Below are 13,741 nucleotides of genomic sequence, written 5' to 3'. Positions count from 1 at the left end.
GCAGCTAATTGATCTGAATGTTAGATAAACAGATGTTGATTTTGTTCTTTATATTGTACTGATATTTATGTGCGGCTTTCATGTTTCATGGTTTAAAAATAAAGCTCTTTAGCATTGGGCTTTAGTTCTCATGATCAAGACATGATTGGTGCCACTCCTGTTGTTATTATCTGCAGACCAGGGAAGGACAAAGGACAAAGCTGAGAGTCAAAGAATCAGCCCAACTGAGTCCCCGTTGGATGAGACTTCCCAATAGCCTTTGTTGTCAGCAGGGTGCCACATGACTGCCCCTGTCCCCAGGAGAGAATGGGGCTGAAGTGGGGGGCTGGGTATTTTAATTGGGTTCAATGCTACCCCAAACTAAGTTGAAGTGGTCTCAGTAAAAAAGCAAGGAATAATGGTAAAATGGAAACCAGCTATGTCATTGGCAAGGTTTGAAGGCTGTGTTTGTTGGCTATGGCCATCACAAAATATCATATCAACTGGGTGGTTGACACAACAGAAATTTATTATAATTTTGGAGGCTGGGAAGCCCAAGATTCAGGTGCTGATCAATTTGGTTCTTGGGGAAGTCTTTCCTTCTGGCTTGATGATGGCTTCCTTCTTGTTGTGTCCACCCAAGTCTTCTTTTTATAAGGCCACTTTGAATCTGGCATGTCCCCATAAGCTCATGCATTGGAAGCCTGGCCTTGAACACAGCAAGGTCCAGAGCTGGGGCCTTTAGACAATGACAGGGTTGTGCGAACTCTGATGTCATCGGCCAACACGGAAAGCTGAATGGACTACGGGGAGGTGGGGTCTAGTTGAGGAAGTAGATCACTGGGGTGGTGGGGTAGGGGTCCCCTTCCAGGGTTTATCTTCTTCCCAGTCCCTTTCTTTCTCTCTCTGTTTCCCAGCTGCCATGAGCTGACAGCTTTCTCTGCTCTATGTTCTTCCATGATGTGTCTGCCTCAGAGTCAGTAACCACTGACTAAATCCTCTGAAACCACGAGCCAAGATAAATCATCCCTCCCCCGAGTTGTTCTTGTTGGGTGTTTAGATCACGATAATGAAAAGCTGACTAACACAGGGCCTCATTCTTATGACCTCATTTAACCTTAATCTTCCCGAGACCTTACATCCAGATACAGTTAGCCTTAGGGGCTGGGGCTTCTGCACAGGGATTTGGAGGGGGGGTGCACAATCCAGTCCTTGACAGTAAGCGATGGTACACACCCTCCTCTAACCATACTCGAAGTCCTCTTCCCATCCATCCATCAAAATATCCTCCCAGGGAAGGAACTGATGTTAAGCATTCACATTTTTGTTAGAGTTCAAAGGACTTTCCCAGGTCTGCAGGGAAACTCATTTCACTGGCTAATCCTTAGTAAACCTGGGGAGAGCAAGGAGCTGGGACAGAGCAAGGCTCTTGCTTCTGGAAGAGTCTGTGGGAACTTCTTCCCCATAATCCATTCACTGGGCTCCTACATCCTTTTCTCTGACTTCTTGAAAGACCCCCCCCCACCCCATCAGGGTCTGCTATAGTGGTGGAGATCATGCTATTTGCAAACTATATTTATCATTTCCACATTTCTTGGATGTGTGTTAAATTTTATTTTTTCAACTGAGAACTTTTGAGTTTTTATAGACTTTCCCTCATTCCATGATGAGCAGTGTGTGAAATAGGACTGACAAGAGGGATGGAGGAGCTCAAGCCAACTTAATTTCTATAAAGCAAATACCCAAAGAACACCATCTGAGTGATTCCTTTTTCAGATTCTGTTCCACTCAGCTTGGATTCCAGCCAGACTTTGTCCCCCTTCTCCAGGGCCACAATGACAGTCCCCGTTGCATATCTGTAGCCGTCATTGGCTTGGGCTTGTTTCTCTCTGATCTGGATACCATTCTTCATGAGACTTATCTTCACAGAACTCTGAAACAGTCCGATGTCAAAGCCAAAATTGTACACACCAGGGTTGGTGCAGCTGAACTGTCCCGTGGTCATGTTATAGTGGCCTTCCTGATTATACAGAGACTCTTTGAATACAATGGGCTGGAAGGGCTCTGGGGGACGCTCACTCAGCTTCACAGCAAAGGCAGACTTTGGTGGCGATGGACACTTCTCAACGTCTCCAGGAGGACCTTGTAATCCATGCATTCCTGGTAAACCTGGAGGTCCTGTAGTCCAAGACGTGCAGATAGAGGGAAGAGGCAGTTTTGAACTTGTGCCCTTGATGATCAATATATTTCTCTGTCTCCCATCCACCAATTTTCGTTCCATCCTACTTATCCTTAAGATTGAACTTAAACCCTTAACTGGAAGTTTACTCTCCTACCACAGATTTAGAAACATCCTGTCCTCCGCGCTCTAGAGCAGTGACACCCTGTGTTTATGTTGATCATGCCTTTACCACACTAAATCGCCATCCCTCCTCAATGCCTGTGCCTGCACTAGGGCTGTACCTTATTAAAGTATCCAGCTTGTAGGTAACACTCAAGTTATGTTTTCTGAAGGAATAAATGCTTGAATTATATCTAACATATCTTTCAGGCAGAAGCACATATTTTCTTTACTACAAACCTTATAACTAAAAATCACTTTCTTTGGGAATTGAAGCAGAGAAGAAATTATATTGTGCCATGGTTAAAAGCCACAGGTCGATGGCACAGAAACTCAAGAATGCCATAGTCCTGGGTGACTCCCAAACCTCACTGATGAATATACGGTTTCTTGTACATCTCTATCTGTGGATACCTGCACGGTTAGTGATGTAAATGAGCCAGTCTGACACAAACTGCTGCCCCAAGGGTCAACTTGTCCCTCAAGTTGTTCAGTTTTCAGAGATAGTGCTCAGAGTCAAATGGAAATCTCCGAAACCCAAACAATTGGTCTTTCCATGCCCCATCCTGCCTCTGATGTTTTAGGAATCATTATGACTCTAATATAAAATATGTGCAGCCACAATGAGCATTACAATAACAATATTTGTAAGAGTTTGTCCATAAGAGTGTTATTCAAAGGGTTTTTTAAAGCTAATTTTTCCAAGTTACCTTGGTTTATCAAGTTAATTATGTGATTGCAATCAATAGTATTTTGTAAGAGTATATAGTTATGACTGGGTGCTGTGGTACATGCCTGTAATTCTAGTAACTCAAGAAGCTGAGGCAGGAGGATCACAAGTTCAAGGACAGCCTTGGCAACTTAGCAAGACCCTCAGCAATTTAGTGAGGCCTGTCTCAAAATAAAAAAATAGAAAGGACTGGGGATGTGGCTCAGTGGTGAAGTGCCCCTTTCAGTCCCGGTTTAAAAAAAGAATGTAAAGTTATTTCCCTCAATACATGATTGAACTTAAAATTGATAAACAAAGCAAGTGTATATGCATGTTTTCTATGATACACTCTGTAAATTTATTGGGCCCAACCTGATACCATTCCTTCTAAGTTAGCAATGTAGATTTTGCCTTTAAATGCTTATAGTTATTTTTCATGTCATGATTGCATGTAGGTGTTGTGGCTGCATGCACCTGTGTGTGTGTGTGTGTGTGTGTGTGTGTGCACATGTGTGCAATTGTAAGATTTTTTTCCTACCACGGGAATCAATTTGATCTTAATTTAAAATTTATTTCATTTTGCCAATTCCAGCTTAAAAGTTAACTAGTGATACACACTGGTTCTCTAGCTCAGCGCTACAACGTGGGTTTGTGAATTCTCACTAAGCTCCAGCTTCACCATCACAGTTCTCTAGCTGGCAAGCACCTCTTGTTACAGAGTCAACTGTGTAGCTGATTGAAATATTCACAATGTCTATATTTGCCTGATTTTTCCCTTACAAAGCAGAAATTTTAACCTACTATAAACAGCAATCTGCAAGTAGAGTCCCTATCTTGGACTTTTTAAAGTGCAAGCAACCTCTTCCTGCCCGACTTGCTTTTCAGCAGAATGGGGAGGTTTAGGGTGAATGCAGGCTCCTCGCACTTCTTCCAAGTTTTTATATACCGAGTGAACTTAATGCATTTTGGTGGATTACCAGGAATGAACTCAGGGCATTTAACCACTGAGCAATACCCCCAGCCTTTTTATATTTTGTTTTGAGATAGGGTCTTGCTAAATTGCTGAGGCTGGCTTTGAACTTGTGATCCTCCTGCCTCATCCTCCCAAGCTGCTGGGATTACAGATGTGCACCACTGCATCCAGCTAATGCATGCTTTTGTTCTTGCTCCTTTGTTATGCTTAAGATATGAGGTGGCCTCCCCAGAGCTCATGTGTAAGACAATGCAAGGAAGTTTAGAGATTAAATGATGGGGTTATGAGAGGCTTAACCAATCAGTGCATTAATCCAGTGACATGGATTACTGGGCTGTAACAGTAGGCAGGTAGGTGGCTGGAGGTGGTAGTCACACTGCGGAGAGCTCTCTCTCTCTCTCTCTGCTTCCTGTTGTCATGTCCTATGCTGCTATCCTCTGCCGTATCCTTCATCATGATATTCTGCCTTCAGAGCTATTGAGTTGGACATCTATGGACTGAGACCTTTGAAACTATGAGCTGAAATAAAATTTTCTTCATCTAAATTGTTCTTGTGGGGGTCTTTGGTCATGGCAAAGAAAAAGCAAACCAAAATACCCTACCATGTCATGTGTGGAGACCAACCAGAGCTATAGTCGGGGTCTCTGACCCAGTGGTACATCAAATATCCTGGGAGGAACCTCTGAAGCACTTAGACTATTTGCATCTATTCCCGAACTTCTGATTCCATAGCTACAGGCTGAGGTTTTGACATTCTGATGGACAATCAAGAGTTGAGAAACAGCGCAGAGTCATTGAAAAGAAACACCTGCTTCAACAATATTGATTGCCAGCCTCACTGGGGATCTCATATGGGTCAACAAACACTACAACCAAAGGGAAAGGGAGTCACAGGGAAATAAGCTCACCTATTGGACCAGGTGGTCCTGGAGGGCCTGGAAAGCCTGGGATGCCTGGAGGGCCTGGGGGACCTTGAGGTTCACAGGGTTCAGAGTTTCCTTTATTGTTGAAATCAGCCAGGGCAGCTGTGAGGGCCATGACCAAAATCCAGACGCCTAGAGCAGAGGATTACAGGAAAAAGTTCACACAGATTGGAGGAAAATGCCATTGTTCTTGAGAGACTGTGTTCCTAATATTGTCAGAGACACAAGCTCTCCCAATCCCATGTGCTCCTTCCTATGACATCAACTCGGGGCATCATCCTAGGCTGCCGCACCCTCTCCAGATGCCCTCTAGATGGCGCACAGACAAGCCTGATCTTTCCTATAGGAATCCAATGTTGATTGTTCCAATTCCTGCTTCTGTTAGTCAGGAAATCATTTCTGGCCGCCACATTGTAATAATTGGTGTTGGCCTAATGATAAGATATATAGGGTTTTCTTACTTAGGCTTTAGGGTTTCTGGAAACACTACAGTATACCTCCCCTACACCTTGACTTCACAGCTCCCTGATCCAAAAAAAAAAAAAAAAAAAAAAAAGTTTTTATTTTGTCGAATCCTGTTTCAATGTCACTCATTCTAAGAAAACTTCCCCAACATCTTTGAAAGAATATGCATTTATTTACTTCTGTATTGTTTCCACTGATTAATTAAACAGTAGAGGGCATTTTCATTTGGGTGCTGTCCTGCCAGAGCCTGCTAATTCTCTGTGGCAGAGGGAATTCTTGACTGCAGTTCTCCACCCTTCCTTCCATCCACACCCATTCCATAGCCTCATCTTGATCAGAGTCCTTCTCTGTCCCTCAACTTGGAGGTTACTTATGTGACTTGCTTTGGTCCGAATCATGGTGTGGAAGGGATCATTGTGACGGTAAATAAATGTAATGAATAATGAACTGTAATATCTTATCACAGTCAGTAAAATAATGAGGGTAGTAAAAGAGAGAACAGGTGCAAGGTGGTGATAAGATGTGTGTGAGGGAGACGTGGCAATTATTTAATGGAGAAATAAACGAACAAACCATCCCACGCAGGATGAGGCACAAGAACACTCAGAGATGAAAAATCTGGGCCGAATTGATGAACATAGAGAAAGGTAAACAGTTTTCCTGAGCACTATGCTCCTGGTTTTGAGTATGAGCATCAAGTATGAACGTTGAACATATATTCCAAAAGCATGCATATAGGATGGTTTCATCATGGGCCTGACATAATTCCTCCATATTAATTTGAAAGTTAATTAAATAATGAGTTTCATTTTTATCCATTTTCACCAGAGCTAAGGCAGAAAGAAAACCTGCACCTTTGACAGAGTTATGGGCATTTGATCTCCCAGATTTAATTCAGTGAAAAAATATTTTTGCATGGAAAGCAAGAGATTGGGCAATGCAAAGCAGTAATGAATTGTAATATCTCGTTATCATAATTAGGAGTGGTGAGCGCACTTACCCGCAGCTCTCCTGGAGAGAGCTCCTCCTCTTTGCTGAGGCATTCAGACAGCGTGGGAAGAAGCCTACTGAAAGTGGGCTGCTCACCTCTTTAGTCCCTTTCTCTCACTTGGTTTGATTTTGAAGCTTAATTTGCTGAAGGATGATTTGCTGAAATGAATTCTCTGAATACTTGGTCTTCTGGTCTTTCCTGGGGTGTCCTAGTTGAATTTTAACTAGAGGAAAGTTGCAGCAATTGGCATTCACAAGCGACCACCCTTTATGTGGGTGGTCAAGGCTCTGCTCCTAATACATGAACCTTGACCCTTACACAGTCACTGTCCCAGCTCATCCAGTGGACCTTGCTCCCAACGTTCTGGGTCAACAAAGCATCTGAGCAAAACCAGGAATAGTAGAGAGCTGATCCAATTTGGTAATAAAAACTACGCAGGTAAAAGCTACAGCTAATATTTAGACTCACTGGTGAAGACCTGAGTATGCTCTCTTCCTCGGGTTGGCAATCAGGTAAGAAGGTTGCTTTTCACCAGCCCTATTCAACATTATGCAGAAAGGCCTACCTGGGTCAATAAGACAAGAAAAGGAATAGAGATTGGGAAGGAAGAAGGAAAATAGTGATGTAGGAGTTTCCCCCAAAATAAATAAAAATACCCCTACAAAATTTCTGGAACCAGTGAGTACAGAAGGATTGCATGACACAGAGTAACATGCAAAGTCAATGGCTCTCCTTTGTACCAGCAAAGAACAATTGGAAGTGGATTTTTTTTTTAATTTAACGATGGCACCAAAAATGAGATACTCAAGTACAAAGCTAACAAAATTTGTATGTGGTATATATAAAGAAAACTGTAAAATGAAATTCCAATAAAAGAATCTAAGAAGATATATTTTAAGCTTGTAGGTTGGTATACTCAATGTGGTGAAGATAATTTTTTCTAACTGGATACATAAATTCAATGCAATACCAACTTAAAATATAACTAATGAATCAGCAACTATTTTATGGATATTAACAAATGGAACTAAAATGTACATGGGAACTTGAATGAGCTAGAGTGGTCAACACAACACTAAGAAGAAGAGCAAAGAAGGAGGACACAGGTTCCCAGATTTTAGGACTTAATATAAAGCTACAGTAAATCATAGTAAAGTACCTACAGAAGGAAACACATACTGCAAAACAGAATAGAGAGTGCAGAAATGGATCCACATAAAACAGCCAACTTACCTTGACAAAGCTACGGCAATTCAACAAACTGCTAGAATAATTGGGTGTTTTATGTAGAACACAAACCTAACACGGACCCTACACTTTTCACAAAAAAATTACTTCAATGCATTACAAGAAACACACAATTAGAAAATTCTAGAAGAAAATATAGGAGACAATCTAAGTGATTTTGGTTTGGTAGCAAAATTTAAAATATAATACCAAAATCATAAATGATGCTGTTTAAATAATCAAAAGTCCACTGAACCTTGACCCTTGAAAGATGGAAAGAAAATATTGCAAAACCACGTCTGACAAAATATACAAGGAAATAATAATGCCACAAGAAAATAAACAACCCCCTGAAAACATGAGCAACATACCTGAATACACATCCCACCAAAGAAGTTGTGGAGATGGTACCTAATCATATATTGAGATGTCCAACAGCATTGGCCAGAAAGGATTGTAAATTAAATTACCAGTGACTATATACTTATCAGAAGAGCTAAAATCAGGGCTGGAGTTGTAGCTCAATGGTGGAGCACTTGCCTACCACATGTGAGGCACTGGGTTCAAACCTCAGCATCACATAATAATAAATAAAGATATATTTTTTTAAAAAAAGAATAGATAAAAAAAATAGTTCAATTTCTGCCAAGGATGCAGAGCAAAATAATTTTCATTCATTGCTGGTGGAAATGCAATGTCACCTAATTTGGGAGCAGTTTGGCATTTATAAAACAAAACATAATCTCAACTATGCAATCCAACAATTATGCTTCTAGGAATTTACTGAATTAATCTGAGCTTTGGAGGATGAAAGGAAATCAATGAAACTGGCAAATAAGAGAGGGAAAAAACAAACATTTGTTCTAAGTTTCTTGTATGAATTTTACCCCTGGGTAGAAATAATAGTAGATGAGACATAAAGTCTCTTTATCAAAATGTTACAACTAACTCATGGAAAAGAATTTATAGAATTAGAATATCACTATTTTAAAGCAGCAATTTAATGACAGTAGACATCTAGCATCAGCACCTGCTAACGTCACAGAGAGGGACATAATAATACCATGGCTCGTGTTGTCAACGAGGTTGAACCTGAGACTGATCTAAGCCTCTGGATTTGTCTGCTAATGAGTGGATCATGACCTTGAGAACAGGGTCATGTTTTGTACTGCACAATGGATTTGCAACCAAGGACAGCCAGCTTTAGGTCACCAAGTCATAGTAGTGTTTTTCTTATAATAATGTAATAAGGACTTAAAGAGATGACATATGAAGAATAATAACAGCTGAGAAGACATTCTTCTTGTGTGATGTTCTTAGTTTAACAACACGATTTATATGTATCACACATTGGCCTTCAAATAATGGTGGTGGCTTGTCCAACAATGAGTTGCCAATGAGCCCAGAGAAGTTCTTCTGTCTATAAAGATTTCTTATCCAGGGAAATGGTTTCACAGCCCTGGGACTGAGCTTAGATGTAGTGAATAAGTACTCAGAAAATAGTAGGAAAGCAAGGAAAGGCACATTCTAGCATTTTAATTTAAAAAAATTGACAGTCCACATTGTGTGTATTTATTGTGTATAATGTGTTTTGAAGTAAATATACACTGTGTGGGGGTTAAATATAACTAGTGAACAAATGCATTGAGGCTGAGAACATGGCTCAGTGGCAGAGCGTAGCATTGTATGAAACTCTGGGTTCCATCTCCAGCACCAAAAAAACATCAAATAAACAGAACAAAAAAAAAAACTATGTTACCACTCGTGGTTATTTTTGTGGTGAGAACTGTAACATCCACTCTCCACAGCTGTCAAGAATACCATATATTGTCAGTGGGTCTCTTGAACGGGTTCTAACTGCTATCATCTATCTTGGAGGCTGGGTTTTACCTGTCACAGCTATTTTTCATTACAGACATTCCAGATGGAAAGTCTGGAGTTGACCATCTTCCTGTCCAAAGTCTGGAAAGGTCCTGCTTTGGGTTAATCATTAACCTTGCTGTGGACCCAGGTTGGACCTTCTGAAAATATTTCAATATTGAAGAAATGATTGCAGAACATTTTAAGAGTCCTTGCTACAGGGAAGCCCTCACAGGGACCCAAGCCTCAGGCTCTTGAGCTAAGCAACACAGGAACCTTTTGTACTGGAAGAAGCCCACCAAGAGAACTTGGCCTTTCTACCTGAGAATGACTGGTAGGGACAGTAGGGTTGTGATGCAAGTGGTGGGAGGGTGTGATCCAATCTTCCAGTCCGGAAGGAGGTGGATTGGAAATGGCCAGTCTTAATAGGGACCGAAAACTTCAGTGTGGATAATGTTGATAACCCTATTATTCTCTACACATTATTTTGGGGGCTGCTGATCTGGGGAACAGGAAAACATGGGAGTAAATGATAGTCCACTCTGCTTTATATTCCCTGTTTAAACACAAGGTTGGTTTGAGAAAAGTAAAGAACAAAACAAAGACAAGCAAATTTTAAAAACCTCTAACTCAGCATCTTGAGGTGTCAAGAAGCAGGATCACGTATACACACTAATTCACTTGAAATTCACTGGAATAGTGGTCTGGACTGAGACTAGGATTCAAATCCTACCTCTTGTTCTTTCTGGTTTTCTTGTTTGGCATTGATAACTATAAATTTGGGGAATCTCAGCTTCCTTATCTTTAACTATAGGTTAAGAGCTCATCTCTTACCAAACTTTAATAAAAATTCAATGAAATAATGTTTCTAGCATTGTATTCTGAGCATGATAAGCAATAACTAGTAACCTGTATTAATGATTATTCACTCGACAGTTCAACACTATTTCTTAAGTATTTATTATCTGACAAAGATATGCATAAGAAGAGAGATTAACAATCTTGAATATAGTCATAACTGAATTCCAGGGTGGTGGTTCATGATAAAGAAGTTAACAAAAAGGGCCAGCTACAATGTAGGGTTTAACATAAACTGATAAGAGGTACAGCTATCATTTGAACCCAAGCATGTATGAAGTTATTTTGATTGACACAGCTTTAATTCTACCTACACAGATTGTTAGTGAATAATTCTTCTTTGCTTCTTGTTCTAGATGTGTGGAGATTGGCCATATCTGTTCTCCTGGTGAATGTCTTCAATGATCAGGTCGACTGCTATGGACCTCCAGGACCTCGGGGATATCCAGGGGTTCCTGGATTGATGGGGCCCCCTGGTTTCCAAGGTCTCCCAGGTAAGAAAGTCTTTTCTTCTGTTCCTTAATTTCCCTTCCCTCTCAACCTTTGGGTGAAATGTCATGGTTTTCATAGGATTATTAGTAGCAAGTAAAAAAATAGAAAGAATGGAGAGAAAGAAATTGAGGTCCAGCATTAGCTTCAGATAGGGCTTCTTTGGCACAATGCTCATTAGCCCAAATCACAGATCTTATGAAGACTTAGGAATCTGGCCCAGTTCCAGGCTCAGGTGGTGATTGAAGGCCATGCTGCTCCAGAAGGGTAAGTCAAGGTAGAGGAGCTACCAAGAAGATTCATATTTGCAGAGGTGGAAGCATGGATCAGGATAACTTTTCTAGTTAAGGGGAGAGAAAGGGCTCCCAAGGGCTGAGTAGCACAGCATGCTTGTGAGAAGATGTGCATTTGATTATAGTAATGTCTGAGCCAAGTCCATGCATTATTGGGGTAACTGGTGCCCAGTAAGCCCTGTATACCCTTGGGTTCTAGATGCACCCTAGGTCCTACTCACGGGCTGCACCAGATTCCTAGTGTGCTTCTTGCCTTTGCCAGGTAGGGACACAGTTCTCCAAGGGTTGTCTTCAGACCAGCAGCAGCAGCACCTGAAATTCTCTTATAAAATCAAATTTTAGTCTCCACCCCAGGTCTCCTCTGAGAAGGTCCCTGGTGAGCAACCTGTGTTTGAGCAAGCCCCCACGTGATTCTGATGCACGCTGAGGCTCTAGAACTGTGCACAGCGAGGAGGCTTCGTGCATTGCTGCTGGCACCTAAATGAGATTGCCAAAAGGGTCCCTCGGAGACAATTCCATGCATTTTGAAAAGTTTCTTATACAGCTATCATCATCACTGAGCATCCATGGGTCCATATTCTAGGATCAAAGGGACTCAGGTTTTGTGATCCCATGGTTCACTTGTCCTCAGAGAAAAAGATTCAACCTCTTAAATTCAAGGTTAGTGTCATCAAGTAAATGCAGACCCACAGGAGTAGAAATCACAGAAAAATGTCATCATTCTTTTATTATCACATTTTCCTAAGATTTTTTAGGGGACAAAGATCATAGTCCCAACTTAGAGACCAATAGTAGTAATAACAACAGCGAATATAACACGGAATGCTAACTAATTCAGGAACAATTAAAAGAGTACTATTAAGGGTTGCTGCATAGTTGAGGAAAGAGATCTTTAAAATTGTTAAGGAACTTGAGTAGAAAAATACTGTTAATAAGTGATAAAATATTACCTCTCTCTCTCTCTCTCTATATATATATATATATGTAGAAAAATACTGTTAATAAGTGATAAAATATTACCTCTCTCTCTCTCTCTCTCTCTCTCTCTCTCTCTCTCTATATATATATATATATATATATATATATATTTTAACTTGTGGATGGACACAATGTCTTTGTTTTCTTTATTTATTTTTATGTGGTGCTGAGGATGGAACCCAGTGCCTCATGTGTGCAAGGCAAGCGCTCTACCACTGAGCTACAACCCCAGCCCTCTCTACTTATTTCTTGTATAAGCCTGAAGTTCACTCTCTTAGCCAAGGCAGTAACTTAATCCCTGTAGGAGGTTGGTGTAAACTAGTACAATAATTTTGATTGATGTATGACTTGCTCAGATGAAAGTCAAAGAAGATCTAATGGGTAGTAAACTGAGTTCCTGAGCTTTGGACAGGCCACGTTGTGCAAAGTCAAAATTGTGCTGGGGTGCTCAGTACCATCCAGTATGGCATAGCACCCTTGGAATGTCTGCTCCAGGGAGGGGAAAACATAGAGATCCAGGAATGTTAGGGAAAACGGAGCAAGTATTGCTTTCTCTATAACCTTGCCCTGAGAGCTCTGTTAGCATTGGTGGAAACTACAACAGGGGTTCCAACTCTGAGATATTGGGATATGCACAGAATCTGGAGTGTCTCTCAAATTCAGCAAGTGAACTCCTGACACCCCGAGTGCATTCCTGGGAGGGTACATGCTCCCACGAAGGCATCAGCTTCTCACAGATGGTTCTGTGTCCTTCCTAGGCATTGTGGGTATACCAGGACACCCAGGACCAAAAGGGAACAATGTAAAGTGCCGCTGCAGAGAGAGGTCAGCTTTCACTGTAAAGCTCAGTGGAAGGCTCCCGCCACCTTCCAAGCCTGTCGTCTTCACAGAGGTCCTGTACAATGCTCAAATGGACTTGAACGAGATGTCGGGAATCTTTAACTGCAGGAAGCCTGGAAATTACCATTTCAGCTTTGATGTTGAGCTTCACCACTGCAAGGTGAAGGTTGGGCTGATGAAGAACCAAGCCCAAGTCATGGAAAAGCGTCAGCTTTCCAAAGAAGAATATGAAAATGTTTCTGGTGCCATGATTATGCCGCTGAGACAGGGGGACAAGGTGTGGCTAGAAGCAGATGTTGAAACAGAGGAACCAAATCAAGCAGAAGTCATTATCTATTTCTCAGGTTTTCTGATTACCTCCTAAAACTCTGAGCCTTGTGTGATTCTTCCACCTGAAAAGAATAAACCTAGTTTCCAGATCTTGAAATTTTGTATTTATTTCTTCCAGCATCTGAGAAATATAATTGTATAAGATAAGGCATTATCATTAGAGCTGGGCCTTGTACCGTCAAAATCAGAAAATTATTCAAGAAACACCATTTTCACAATCAAGGTCCTTCTTAGACTACCCAGACTAGGGCCCATGGACCCCAATACAAATGTCTTAGGAAAATGTACTCAGTGCACACAACCCATGCCATCTCGTTGCATTTCACCCTTTTAAAGAGTTTTAAACTTGCCTGGAGACCTTACTTTTTACACCTTCTTCCTTTAAATTATTTATACGTAGGCTCTGTTAAACCTGTTGGCCCTGCTGTAACTTTATCTTTCCAAAGACAGGGCTAATTTTGACCATTCCTTTTCTAGAAACATGG

The 13,741-nt window shown here is 41.1% G+C and overlaps 2 protein-coding genes across 3 annotated transcripts; one reads left to right on the top strand and one right to left on the bottom strand.

The window, feature by feature from the left end:
• Positions 1 to 533: 533 nt before the first annotated feature.
• Positions 534 to 7,671, bottom strand: LOC113189294 (hibernation-associated plasma protein HP-25-like). 2 transcript variants are annotated; one of them, XM_026398032.2, is made up of 4 exons: positions 7,615 to 7,671; positions 6,391 to 6,604; positions 4,911 to 5,057; positions 534 to 2,157 (listed from the first exon to the last, which is right to left on the bottom strand). In XM_026398032.2, the coding sequence occupies exons 2-4, from the start codon at positions 6,431 to 6,433 to the stop codon at positions 1,700 to 1,702; spliced, it is 648 nt and encodes a 215-aa protein (XP_026253817.1). In that variant the 5' UTR covers positions 6,434 to 6,604; positions 7,615 to 7,671; the 3' UTR covers positions 534 to 1,699. The 2 variants fall into 2 exon arrangements, with proteins under 2 accessions (XP_026253817.1, XP_026253815.1); XM_026398030.2 differs by lacking the exon at positions 7,615 to 7,671 and having other exon boundaries at positions 6,391 to 6,636.
• Positions 7,672 to 9,670: 1,999 nt separating this feature from the next.
• LOC113189932 (hibernation-associated plasma protein HP-20) lies at positions 9,671 to 13,327 on the top strand. The gene is made up of 3 exons (XM_026398984.2): positions 9,671 to 9,802; positions 10,683 to 10,820; positions 12,845 to 13,327. The coding sequence occupies exons 1-3, from the start codon at positions 9,796 to 9,798 to the stop codon at positions 13,288 to 13,290; spliced, it is 591 nt and encodes a 196-aa protein (XP_026254769.2). The 5' UTR covers positions 9,671 to 9,795; the 3' UTR covers positions 13,291 to 13,327.
• Positions 13,328 to 13,741: the final 414 nt, after the last annotated feature.

This window comes from Urocitellus parryii, chromosome 5 (genome assembly GCF_045843805.1).
Source record: "Urocitellus parryii isolate mUroPar1 chromosome 5, mUroPar1.hap1, whole genome shotgun sequence".
Classification (NCBI taxonomy): Eukaryota; Metazoa; Chordata; class Mammalia; order Rodentia; family Sciuridae; genus Urocitellus; species Urocitellus parryii.
Note: the sequence above shows the minus strand (reverse complement) of the source record. Positions and strands in the feature narration are given on the sequence as shown.